This window comes from Dipodomys spectabilis, unplaced genomic scaffold (assembly GCF_019054845.1).
Source record: "Dipodomys spectabilis isolate Male_0828 unplaced genomic scaffold, ASM1905484v1 ptg000004l, whole genome shotgun sequence".
NCBI classification, from domain to species: domain Eukaryota; kingdom Metazoa; phylum Chordata; class Mammalia; order Rodentia; family Heteromyidae; genus Dipodomys; species Dipodomys spectabilis.
In genome coordinates this window covers 12,063,271-12,077,102 of record NW_024870681.1, presented here as the reverse complement: position 1 = coordinate 12,077,102, position 13,832 = coordinate 12,063,271, and the positions used below count along the sequence as shown (strand labels likewise).

At 42.2% G+C, this 13,832-nt stretch overlaps 1 protein-coding gene across 1 annotated transcript in view; it reads right to left on the bottom strand.

Moving 5' to 3' along the window:
* Positions 1–13,832, bottom strand: part of Cfap52 (cilia and flagella associated protein 52) — a 38,126-nt gene that overhangs the window by 308 nt on the left and 23,986 nt on the right. The window contains exons 8-13 of the mRNA XM_042694545.1: positions 11,111–11,281; positions 9,837–9,985; positions 7,301–7,446; positions 4,605–4,756; positions 1,938–2,040; positions 409–520 (exon numbers count right to left, since the gene is read on the bottom strand). Of these exons, the coding sequence (XP_042550479.1) occupies positions 409–520; positions 1,938–2,040; positions 4,605–4,756; positions 7,301–7,446; positions 9,837–9,985; positions 11,111–11,281 (833 nt within the window). The remainder of the gene's footprint in view (positions 1–408; positions 521–1,937; positions 2,041–4,604; positions 4,757–7,300; positions 7,447–9,836; positions 9,986–11,110; positions 11,282–13,832) is intronic.

Below are 13,832 nucleotides of genomic sequence, written 5' to 3'. Positions count from 1 at the left end.
GGCACTGTCCCTGAATTTTTGTGCTCACGGCTGATGTTTCTAACACTTTGAGCCACAGCTCCGCTTCCAGTTTTCTGGTGGATTAATTGGAGATAAGGGTCTGCTGGACTTTCCTGCCCAGGCTGGCTGGCTTTAAACCTTGATCCTCAGATCTCAGCCTCCTGAGATTTATAATCTGTATAATCTGAGAGCTGTAATCCTAGTGAGGATTAGGATTACAATGAGTCACCAGTGCCCAGCTGTGGGCTTTTTTTTTTTTTTAAATCCATGCTGACTGTTATATTCAAGGTGAATTGAACCAACTTGTCCTTCCTTGAGATACTTCTACTATTTCTTCAATTGCCTCCTGTCTGGAATTCCTCATTCTCTAAACTAAGTTTGGGTGTTTTTTCTTATCCCAGGACTAACCTGTGACAAAATGCAGTCCTTCCTGTGAGATGTCCATACCATTAATGGCCCCAGACAAGGAACCTTCCAACTCTCTGATTACTGACCCATCAAATATTTCCCAGTAAGCAATCTGGAATTCAAGAAAAAGAGGCATTAGGTGGGGCTCAGCTCAGTGGTATTGTCCACACACATGCTAACACAGATGATTTCACTTTATATAAAAGATAGCAAAAACTACTATACTCTGGGATGGTTTGGGCTGAAATTAGAAATAGGCTACAGCAGGGGTGGAGAAACCATTTTTAATATTTTTAGTATTGGCTTTTTTAATTTGCAGGCTATTTAAAGAGATGTTGATATGCTGATAAACCTGGATTTCCACAGAAAGCTTTTGATGAGACTAAGCAGATTGAGCCTGTAACAAAATATAAAATAAAGAAGTGTAAAATAAGCACTTTCTGTGCTTGAGGAGAGCAAAGCTGCAAGCCTGGTGGGAGGGAAAGCTTCTTGCTTCCAGATGGGGTTCTGGAAGGGGGAACGAGCATTCTGGAGAGTTCTGAAAACTTGATCCTACACAGCCACCTGCCCACTGTGACTGGACCTTCTTTTGTCCTTACTTCTCTCCTTTCCCAAAGCAAGAAAATACAGGATAAGACTTGAAGACAAATTTATACCATGGTCCCCTCCTAGAAGCGAAACTTTTATGTATTTATTTTTGTGCCAGTAATGGGGCTTGAATTCAGGGCCTTGTACTCTGGCTTGGCTTTTCTGTTCAAGGCTAGTGCTCTACCACTTGAGCCACACCTGGCCTTCTGGATTTTTGCTGATTAATTGGAGATGAAAGTCCCACAGTCTTTCCTGCCTAGGTTAGCTTTGAACCATGATCTTCTCATATCTCAACCCCCTGAGTAGCTAGGGCTACAGACATGAGCCATCCATGCCTCATTAGAAGGGAGACTTTTAAGTAAAATTATTTTAGTGAATTAGGAACACACAAAGGGAGATTTTAGTGATTATAGTTTATAATAATCTTTGAGCATCTGCCAGGGGGATTGGTTCCAGAACCTACTCCCAGGAATACCAAAACCTACACGTTCAAGGCTGTTATATAAGAACTTTTGCCTACCCTTCTATACATTTTAACCACACTTAATGCAACCAATAGAAATGTGATAGTGATTGTTGTGATGCTGTTTTATTTAGGGGATAATAATAAGGAAGGGGCTGGGAGGATGGCTCAGTGGTAGAGCGCTTGCCTTGCATGCATGAGGCCCTGGGTACAATTCCTCAGCATCACATAAGCAAAAAGAAAAAAGCCGGAAGTGGCGCTGTGGCTCAAGTGGTAGAGTGCTAGCCTTGAGCTGAAGAGCTGAGGGACAGTGCCCAGGCCCAGAGTTCAGGCCCCATGACCGGACCCTAATAATAATAATAATAATAATAAGGAAAAGTCTACATGTTCAGTCTAGATCCAATTTCCCCCCAAACATTTTCAGTCCTCCATAGTTGATTGAATTCGTAGACTTGGATAAGGAAGACCAATTACTCACCTTCCTGTCTGTCCCACTGGTGATAATCTGGAACTCCTCAGGGTGATAACACACACACTGGAATAGAGTATTGGCCAGAATCATCTGATTCCTCCTAAGACGCCTGAAAAGTGGATTCAATAACTGCAAAACTCTACTTGCTCTTCCCAAGAAAAATGTGTGTACTATTCCAATTATACATGGTACTAGCTTGGATTTGGGTTGGCCTGTCTATCTTCAAGTTTTCACAGCACCCAGAACATTAGCATATGGATATCTTTTTTTAAAAAAATCAGACTTAAAAAAAAAAAAAAGGGAGGCTGGGAAGGGATGGGAAGGGGAAACAAAGGAGGAGGCTACAATGCTTGATAAGAAATGTACTCATTATCTTGCCCATGTAATTGTAACCCCTCTGTACAGTATTTTCACAATAAAAAATAAATAAAAATTAAAAAAAATCAGACTTCTGGCACAGTGGGCACTGATGGCCCATACCTGTAATCCTAGCTGTAATCCTAGGGAGCTGAGATCTGAGATCATGGTTCTAAGCCAGCCCAGGCAGGAAAGTCCATCCAAAAAACCAGAAGTAGAGTTATGGCTCAAGTGTAGATCACTGTCCTTGAGTCAAATAGCTCAGGGACAACACTCAGGCCCTGATTTCAAGACCCTAGACCAGCAGACAAAGAAAGGAAGGAAGGAAGGAAGGAAGGAAGGGGAAAACAGACCTCTCAGTGCTCTGCCCTCTCTACCTATATATCCTCACACCTTATCTGTCAGAGGCAGTCAGAAAACAAGAGGGGTTGGGGGACCCTTTCTAAACATAAGAGTGCAAACTCAGTGTGAAACCTGGAGTTTGAAGAGACTGAACTCAGAGCCCACCTGCTACCTCCCTCATAAGGTGTTTTATTCTGGAGGCCACCATTTGTCCAAATGGAGCTGAGTGAATTTCACTTTTTTTTTTTAAATGGATGCTTTTGGAACCCACCTGTAGGGATTTGGATTCCATGGGTTTAAATGAGGCCCAAAGACTTGCATTTGAAACCAACTGTGCTGTGCTCAGGAGTTCTGAGAACCCCTGACTTAGATGCTGTACAAGTTGAATATCCCATATCCAAAATGCTTTGGACCTGAAATGTCTTGAGATTTTGAGTTTAGGCAATGTAGTGATCTTGCTTAGACTTTATAGGTAGAACATTTCTAATCTGAACTCTAAAATACTTCCAATCAGCCAGCTATAGTCCTAGCTATTCACAAGGCTGAGATCTGAGGATCCTGTTTCAAAACCAGCTTGAGCACAGAAATCTAGTAGACTCTTATTTCCAATTTACCAGCAAAAAGCTGGAATTGGAGGTATGGCTCAGTAGTAGAGCACCAGCCTTGAGGGGGAAAAAAGCCAAGCAATAGCATGAGACACTGGGGTAAGCCCCAGTGTCAGCACAATAAATACACACACACATACTCCAGAATCTGAAATGGTTGAGTGCTGATACGATGCTAAGAATGTTTACATTTTCAGAGCATTCAGATGTTGGATTTTTAGATTAAGAATGCTTATCCCATACCAAGAAAAATGTAAGTATCACTTTCTTCCATAGATTATGTATAGTGTTTAATGGATGGGTGGGAGGAGGAGTTGGGAACATAGGGATCTGATTCCAAAATAAAAACATACAGCAAAGGGGCTGGGAAGGTGGCTTAGTGGTAGAGTGCTTGCCTTGCATGTCTGAGGCCCTGGGTTCGATTCCTCAGCACCACATAAGCAAAAAGAAAAAAAAGCCAGAAGTGGCGCAGTGGCTCAAGTGGTAGAGTGCTAGCCTTGAGCTGAAGAGCTGAGGGACAGTGCTCAGACCCACAGTTCAGGCCCCATGACTGGACCCAAAAAAAAAAAAAAAAAACAGCAAAAAATGCTTCTAGCCAGGTGCTGGTGGCTTACGCCTGTAATCCTAGCTACTGGGGAGACTGAGATCTGAGGATCGAGCTCCAAAGCCAGCCTGGCAGGAAAGTCTGTGAGATTCTTATCTCCAATAGACTACTCAGAAAACCAGAAGTGGTGCTGAGGCTCCAGTGGTAGAGCGCTAGCCTTGAGCACCAAGTGGCTCAGGAACAGAGTCTAAGCCCTGAGTTCAAGCCCTGAGCACAGAGAGGCTCAGGATCAGAGTCCTAGCCCTGAGTTCAAGCCCCAGGACTGGCAAAAAAAAAAAAAGAAAAAGCTTCTAACCAAAAATCAGAAATCACCTTTGCAAATTTTCTGAATTATTCCTCCAGTGAAGTTGCCATGCTTTGGTCTACTTAGTTTGGAGTCAACTCACTCACTGTGGTGTAAGAGGTTTCTGGAAACATGGCCAATTGAGGGGAAGGGAGATCTATACCCCCAGAATCCCCCTGTCCCAAGCCTTCCAGGATTCTTGTGACTGAGGGGCAAGAAGGAACTGTCCACACTAACTTCCCCAGCTTCCTTTCCTTTACAACAGTTCCAGTTAAATTAATGCAAATCAAATAATGCAAGCTTTCCCCAGAAACTTCCCACTTCTCCCAGAGGCTCCACCCTTCCCATCTGTGTCAGTAAACCCCAGCTGCCAAGCAGACCCAGGACTTTATCACTGTTGCCTTACATAAGATGGAAGCCCACCCTCCTTGGGAGTTCAACCAGGTATCCTGTCCTCCTCCTTTGTCATCCCAGGTACCTACACAAGGTCCCAAATGATGCAAGTGCCATCAGTGCTGGCAGTGACACATTCCTCGTTGTTTTTCTTCACCCGGATGCAGGACACAGAGGACTTGTGCTCCTTCAAGGCCTCCTCTAGCTTCTGGGTGTGGCCACAAATCTGCCACACCCTCACCTGAAAGCCACAAACCACAAGCTTTAACACAAACTGGAGACTTCTGAAGGGACCAGAAAAGATCCAAGAGCAGATTCACACTTGCTGAGCATGGCTTGGTTTTCTTTTTTTTATTTTTTTTTAACTTCTCCATGCTTATCATAAGTGGGAATGGTACCCTGAAGGGCAGGGATATTCGTGGACAAGATGCTATCATCTATGGAGCTTGGGAAATGCCACGGATGATCTGGTACCTGCATCTGCTTTCAGCAGACACACACTATGAAAATCGATCATGCCAAGGCCTCTGCTAAATTAAGTGAAATAATCTGCCTTCTCATGTCTGCTGAGCACTGTTCTCAAATTTCTGGTGCCATCAGGAAACTTCTTGGGTACCCAGAGCCATATTTAAACTTTCACATCAGCTGTTCAGTTTTAAAAGCAATGGCTGTCAAGCCCAGGAAACCCAGTACCCATTCTCCATTGCAAATATTTTCTAATACCTGCTTATTCTCCTGACATGAAATTCATAGATGATACAACCACATACCAAATTCTAAAACAATCAATATGATGCTCTCATTATAAGTAAAAAGGAATGGATAAAGGGAAAACTGGTTATTGCAAGATGTCATTTAATGGATAAAGGCAGAGTTACAACCATGCCAGGAAACCTAGTAATGTGATCTGATGTATATACCATTTTTAAATGAATATATTAGACTTAAAAAATAAAAATAAGAAGAGCAAAAACTGTTCTGTGTGAGGCCTCCAGCCAGAGAGAAAATAGAGGTCTAGGAAATTAAAAACTAGAATTAAGATAAATCAGAAGAGGTTGGACATCTCTATACATGGTAGGAGGGAAATAAGGTTACATGAAGTCAGAAAAGCATTTGAATGGTCTACATTGTCAGAGTAAAGACAATGGCAGTTTAAGATTATCCCCCAAGAGCTAGGCCAGATTCATTTTTATGCTGTTTAAGTAATTATGACATGGGTAGAGTAATGACTGTTATTAAAGAGAACAAATTTCCTTTTTTTTTTTTGTCAGTCCTGGGGTTTGAACTCAGAGCCTAGGTACTGTCCCTGAGTTATTTTGTTCAAGACAAGTACTCTACCACTTGAGTCACAGCTCCACTTCTAGGTTTTTTGTGATTAATTTGAGATAAGAATATCACAGAGGCTTTCCTACCCAGGCTGACTTCAAACCCTGATCCTCAGATTTCAGCCTCCTTAGTAGTTAGGATTATAGGCGTAAGCCATCAGTACCTAGCCTCATTCTGGTCCTCTGATCCTCATGCCAGTAATTCCTGAGTAGCTGGTATTATAGGCATGTACCACCACACCTTTTTAGGTTAGGGTATTTAAAAGAGGGGCACTTGAATGTGGAAGTACCTGAGCGCTTTAGCCAGTACTACATTTCCTCAGTGCATTCCTCCAAGCAGATAGGTCTCTAGTACTTACAAAGCCCTGGAAGATTGTCTTTAAGAAGAGACCTACAATAGCCCAGAAGGGAAGAAAGGAGTAGATGACACGGAACTGTGACTATCACCAACAAGCCAAGAGCACAACTTCTGTAAAGATGATTTTCTGATCAGGCCCAGTGGCTCACACCTGAAATCCCAGCAACGTGAGAACTAGAGATCAGAAGCATTACAGTTCCAGGCCAGCTAGGGCAGAAAAGTTCATGACACTCCATCTCAACAGAAAAAGCTGGGTGTTAGGTATAGTGAAGCATGTCTGCCATCTCAATTATGGCAAGAAGTGTAAAAGAGCATCATGGTCTAGGCTGGCCCAGGCAAAAAAAGCAAGACCTTATCTCCAAAACAGCCAGAGCAAAAAGGACTGGAGGTATGGCTTCATGGTAGAGAGCCAGTCTAGCAAGTGCAATGTTCTGAGTTCAAACTCCAGTACTGTCATAAATAAATAAATAAAATATAAATAAGCAAACAAACAACAGGTTGGGCACTGGTGACTCACACCTATAATCCTAGCCATCAGGAGGCTGAGATCTGAGGACTGAGGTTTGAAGCTAGCCTTGGCAAGAAAGACTATGAACTCATATATCCAATTCGCTACTCAAAAAAAGCCAGAAATGGAGCTATAGCCCAAGTGGTAGAGCACTAACCTTGAGCAAAAAAGCTCAGGGACAGTGAGTTCAAGCTCCAGGATGTGCCTCCCCACCCCCAATAAAATAAATAAGCAAATAATGAATGTATTAAGATAAATAAGTATTGATGTATTTTTAAATGTGCACATATCTGCTTTAAAACATACAACAATGGAGGAAAAAAACAAACATGTCATAACTCTGGCAAAACACCAACTTGGATTCACAGGTTGTTTCCATACCTGGTGTTTTCAAGTCTGTATTTCAAGTGTCTTTCTGTGAACAAATGTATTTAGATGTATGTTTTTCAATTTGTAATAAACTTTAGGGTATCATCAAAAATCTTTAACCTGACCCTCCTTGACCATACTTGAGACTTAGTGTTCTATTCATTGATTGCTCTAAATGGAGCTTTTTTGTTTTGTTCTGAAGAAATGCATTTTTAAGAGCAGTACCTCGCCTTCCCCGCCACCACTGATGATTCTTTTACAGTCACTGGTGGTAGCAATGGCGGTCACTCCAATTCTATGAGCATTGCTAATGACATACATCAGTCGTCCGGACTCAGGGGCAAAGGCTCGAATTTTGCCATCGTCCCAAGCTGGCATGAAAGGAAGACAAAAGGCAAGCAAGGTTGGCATACTCACACTCACTCTCGGCAGACGGCCCATCCTCTAAATCATAAATGAGAATCCGGATTTGGAACCAGGTGACAACACTCCCACCCTCTTTCCCTGCTCCTCCAAACTGCTCCCGCCTGGAGCTACTCCCACAAGAAGGAAAGGTGAGCTTTGGTTGACTCTGTCTGCAGCTGTGTCTTATGTCAGGTAAGGGAGGATTTGGGGGGGGGAGAAAAGAGGGAGGCCAGTTCCCAGCTTCCCGTGAGCTATAGACCTATACATTCAACTAGTAACTTGATATCATATCTGGAATGTATCGTTTAACAATTCCAAGTAATTATTGGCTTTCCTCCTCTGCTACTACAGCTTTACGTTGGATGCTTCTTTCACCATTCTCAGCTTCTTGCCCATCTCAATAAATATTGTTACCATCTATCAATCTATTCCTCTACCTATCCATCCATCTATCTATCCATCCCATTTATCCATCCATCTATTCATCCCACTTATCTCATATCTACTCATCATTCATCTACCCACCCACTCATTCAGTCACTTATCCATCACCCATTCGTCCATCCATCTATCATCCATCCATCCATCTATTCATCCATCCATCCGGTTGCTTAAGTTCCTCAGAGTATCTCTATTCTACCCATCCAACCCAACTCAGCATCCAATCCATCAGAAAGTCACATCTGCCCTTACTGTAAAAATATCCAGAATCTATATACCTTTCTCTCTTTCCACTGGTACCATCCTATCCAAGCTTTAATAGTTTGATTAGTTATTTCCCACCTCAGGGCCTTAACACTTGCTGTTCCTTCTACCTGAAATGCTTCTCCCCCGGGTCTCCACATGGCTGGTGCTTTAGTGTTACCCCTTGGTAATTTTAAGTAGGATGCTCAAGGTAAATCCCATTTTAGCAAAGACTTGAGGTAGTGAGAAGAGGTGGGAAGAATCTGTGGGATAATCAGGGGGAGGAGCAGCAGGCAGACAGAACAGCTAGAGCAAAAGCTCCAAGGCCAGTGTGTTTGAGGAACTAGGAAGCTAGTGTGGTTGGAGAGAGTGAGCAGTAAGGGTAGATGTCCCAGGTGAGTAAGGGAAAGGGAGGGTGGGAGAAGGTCATGCAGGGTCTAGCAGGTTATTACCTGGACTTTATTAACAGAAGATAAAAGACTTTTGAGCCTGACTGGATTCCACATTTTAAAACAGATTTCTGGTCTCTTGGTTGTAAGTAGATGTGGAGAGAGAGGTGGGAAGGAAGCTACTGTGGTGTCTTAGGAGGAGATGGTGGTGGCTAAGACAAAAGAGGACAAGGTGACAAATAATGGAACCTTGACTAAACCTGGAACTGGGAATCCATCAGGACACATGGACATGAGTTTATGAGCCAAAGCAAAGGTCAAAATGTTGGCCATTTCTGACCTGAGGATTTGTCAGCCTAAGTGCAGTGCAAGCCCTGGTGACCACACTGGGTTGAAGACAGGAGAAAGCAGAGCCAAGGAAAGAAGGGATGAGGCAGGTTCTTAATGGTACCATGTCAATAAGCTGTCCCTAAAGGTTTGCTTGACCTTTCATTGATGTCAAAAGTAAACTTACTTTGGGACACCCAGGGGAAATTGATGTAGATTACATATAGATGATATTAAGAAACACTTTTTTTAGAAGTGAAATATTTAAAGGTAGACTATCATATCTATAATTTAGGCATAAGCCTAGCATAGGTGGCTCTTGCTCATAATCCTAGCTCTCAGAAGGCTAAGGCTTGGAGGATGAAGGTTCCAAGCCATCCCAGACAGAAAGGTCTGTGAGACTCTATCTCCACTGGACCAGAAAAATGCCAGACTGGAGACATGGCTACAGTGGTAGAGCACCAGCCAAGAGAGCAAGCAAGGTGAATCCAAGGCCAAGTTCAAACCTCAATACTGGTTAATAATAATAATACTTTGGCATAAATTGAGTTTTTTTAAATTTTTCCTTTTGGAGAATAACCTAGCTTGAGTAGCATATCTTTCTCCCATACAACAAAAATGGTCTGAATACAAGTATCCTTATGCTATTCATTAAGACCTCAAGTCCTTCTCAAAATTGAATTAGTAAATTTCCCTACTGAGAGAAACAGAAAAGTGACAGGTAGCAATTGGAGAGAAAGGAAATTGCTTACTTGGTCCTTTCTAGATCAGAAAAATCCCCCACCTGGAAGGGAATGATGAGGAGAGGAGAGGCTAGACAAACCCCAAAGCCAGTGGCCCTCAATAGGCTGACTCAGGTCATCCTTCTACAGGTCGAGACTGGTGGAGAGTGAGAAGGACAAAGGGTCAAAGCCACAGTAGGCGCCCAGTGCTAAATCCTGACCGGTAGCCCTTACCTGAAATGATGCTCTTGCCGTCTTTCATGAAATCAATGCCGTGGCAGGTCATGTTAGGCACAGTGATCCGAAGCAGCTCCCTGTTGGACATTGTGTGCCACACTCTAATGTCCCTCTTAGCACATGTGGCAAATAGCTCAGCGGTACCACTGCAAAGAAGCCATCGAGGGATAAGAGATGGTGCCACAAATGATATGTGGTGTTAGGCACGCCTTTGGCGCCCAAATGTGTCTCACAAGGATCTAGGGCTGGATGCCTTTTCTGTGATGATTCCCCAAATCTCAGAGATTTCTCATGCTAAGTGGCTTCCCATGCCCTCAAATCCCCCATGGGAAATCTTTTCTAGTGTTTTCCCTTTAGGAAAGGTTGGGACAAAGTTGCTTTAAACAAAAACAAGAAAGGCAGGGCACCCATGGCTCATGCTTGTAATCCTAGCCACTCAGGAGGCTAAAATCTGAGGATCTCAGTATCCAGTCAGCCCAGGCAGGAAAATCTATGAGATGCTTTTTTTCCAGTTAATTACCAAAATGCCAGAAGTGGAGCTGTGGCTCAAGTGGTTGAGTGCTATCCTTGAGCAAAAAAGCAAAGCTCAGGGACAGTGCTCAGGCCCTGAATTCAAGCTCCAGAACCAGCACAACATTTTTTTAGAAAGTAATTTTGAAGTCTGTTTCAACTGGTATAATAGTCACATTCCTTTTCAAAAAGCAGTTTATTGAGGTATGACTGACACAAGGTTACATAGTTGATGTATGTTACTGGATGAATTTGAAAGCAAGTATATGCTTGATAAATAACATCTCTTGAGATAAATATTTCCATGGAAATTTTACATTAAAGGAAGAAACCTTTTCCTAAAGCATAGAAGATCTTATTAAAATTTCAATCAAAGTGCCAGGCATTGGTACCTCACACCTGAAATCCTGCTACTCCAGCAGGTTGAGATCTGAGGATTAAAGTTTGGGGCCATCCCAGGTAGATAAGTCCACGAGACTCTCATCTCCAATTAACCAGCAAAAAGCTGGAAGTGAAGGTGTAGCTAGCTCAAGTGGTAGAGCATTAGCTTTGAGCATAAAAACTAAGCAAGAGTGCAAGGTCCTGAGTTCAAGCCCCACTACTAGTAAAGTTCATGTAACTAACGGTGAATACAATAGAAAGTCTGTTAAAATAATTCACTACATTAAAAAAATTAAGGAGAAAAAAAGATGTTAAAAACAGGAAAATTCCCTTGCATGCTGTATCAAATCCATACCATACAATATTCTGTTTCTACTTACAATGGAAAGACAATGTCCTGTACAGCTTCAAAGTGGCAAGTCGCAATGAGAGTCTCTTCGAACTCCGTAAAGCTGATGCGATAAATGTGCGATTCTTCTGTCCCTACAAAAAACTGGTGTCCTTCTCCTCGAAGTGTGATAGAAGTGACACCACCTTGTAACTGAATCTTCCTTTAAAGAGAAGCAAAAAGATAAAGTAAACTCACTCCATCAGCAGATATGTGCTGCCCATACCAAGCATTCAAGAGGGTACCAATCAGCTTTGAGATAGGCGACGAGCCTTCAAGGAAGTGGCATGCTTGGAAAGATGTGGCTTATTCATGATGCTTTCCAGCCATGGTCAGCATATGTTAAAAGGGTCATGGAGGATGTGATCCATCAGTGGGATATGTTCTAAACTGGGCTGGACAAGACAGGCAGGATTTAGTTAGAAGGGAATGGCCATGCAAGCTTATGGGTACAATGGCCTTATGTCAACTAAGCCCTTTATTAATTCCATTTCTGAAAAATAACCCTAAAATCAGGCGGAGGAACCTTTCTTTTGAAAATTTTTTTGTCCAACCCTGGGCAGTGTCCCTGAGCTCTTTTCCTCAAGGCTAGAGCTCTACCACTTTGAGCCACAGCGCCACTTCTGATTTTGTGGTGGTTAATTGAAGATAAAAGTCTGACAGACTTTCCTGCCCAGGCTGGCTTTGAACTACAATTCTCAGATCTCAGCCTCCTGAGTGGCTAGGATTACAGGCATGAGCCCCCAGTGCCTGGCTCTTTAATATCAAATGATGCTCACCTTATCTAAAAGAGGGAAGAGTTAGAAACAACTTAAATAACCAATGATAATGGAGCAATTAAATGATCTATGGGATGCAACTTCATAGGTAGAATATTTGCCTAGCCACTAAAGTGATATTCATGGAGTAGGTAGTTTATGTGTATATGTAGTGTATGCTTCTATGTAGTTTATGTATTGTGTAATATATGTATATATTATCATTACAACATAAATTAGCATGTAGTAATATTATGATGCATATGGTGTTTGAAGAAAGTAAAAAAAATCAGTATGTAGGCTGGGAAGGTGGCTCAGTGGTAGAGCACTTGCCTTGCATGCATGAGGCCCTGGGTTCAATTCCTCAGCACCACATAAGCAAAAAGAAAAAAGCCGGAAGTGACACTGTGGCTCAAGTGGTAGAGCACTAGCCTTGAGCTGAAGAGCTGAGGGACCGTGCCCAGGTCCAGAGTTCAGGCCCCACAAAAAAATCAGTATGTAAAATTTTGTACATTATTTTAAAAATTGAATAACTAGCAAAAAAAAAAAAGACAAAGAGAAATAACAAAATGTTGGGATCAGCACTAGAATGCTTGCCTAGAATGTGTGAAACTCTGGGTTCAGTCTCCAGCATTGGAAAGAAAAACCTTGATAGCAATTGTGTTTGTGAGAGCCTTTAGTGATTACTTTCTCATCTTGCAATTTCCGATTTCTCCTCCCCCTCCAACACTGTTTAAAAAGTACAAACTTTAATATATATATATACACACACACACACACACACACACACACACACACACACTAACATAGCCCTGGGATCCTTGTTGTCCATATCAGTAATCCTAGCTACTTGGGTGGTAGAGACAGGAGGACTACAAGTTGAAAGCCAAGTTAGTGAGACCCTATCTTTGAACAAAATACAAAAATACAAAAGAGCTGGGTATGGCTCAAGTGGTAGAGTGCTTACCTAGCATACATGAGACTTTGGGTTCAATCCCAGTAACCCACTGTCACAAACAATTCCATGGCTGGGGGCTGTCATGTAAGGAGCCAGTATAGAAAGTGCGGTGTCTTAGAAAGTCCAGTTTATTGGTGGGACTTGGTTGTTAGCTCTTTCACTAACTAGAGGTTAGTGAAACCCCATTTCCTGGGCTTAACCCCACTCTCTCACTTGGCTTGTTTATTCACTGCTAGTGCTTTACTACTTGAGCCAGGCCAGATTTTTGCTAGCTGTTCTGCAGATGGAGTCTTGTGGACATTAATGCTTGGGGCTGGCTTTGAACTAGGAGTCTCTGCATCTTAGCCCCCCGCAAGTTGTAAAGTTCGTTTTCAACATAGTGTCTTGTACATCTCATTGTTACAATGGGTCAACCTGTATCCCTATTTAAACATTTTGGTTTTTCCCTTCCCCTCCCCAAATTAGAAAAATGTATATACAAGATGCAGGGCACTGAAATCAAATACACTGAAAACAGGGGTTATACTGTGGGGGAGGAACATACAAAGAAAAAAAAATCACAGAGTACATTATAAATACATTAAAAACAATAGCAGGAAAGAAAAAAAAATATTTGTGTCCCTATCTTGGGGTTCATTTTGCTTAACATCATCTTACATGGTCATATGTACATTGCTTTTTGGCCTTTTCTGCTTGTCTCAGACATATACTAGTTGTTGCAAATAAGGGAAACCATGGGACCTATGTTTCTTTGGGCCTGGCTTACTTCACTTAATATCATTTTTTCCAAGTCTTTCCATTTTCTAACAAATGGGGCGATGCCATTCTTTCTCATGGAGGCATAAAATTCCATTGTGTGTGTGTGTGTGTGTGTGTGTGTGTGTGTGTGTGTGTATGTGTGTGTGTGTATACACCACATTTTCTTGATCCATTCATCTACTGAGGGGCATCTGGGTTGGTTCCATATCTCAGCTATGGTATATAATGCTGTGATAAAC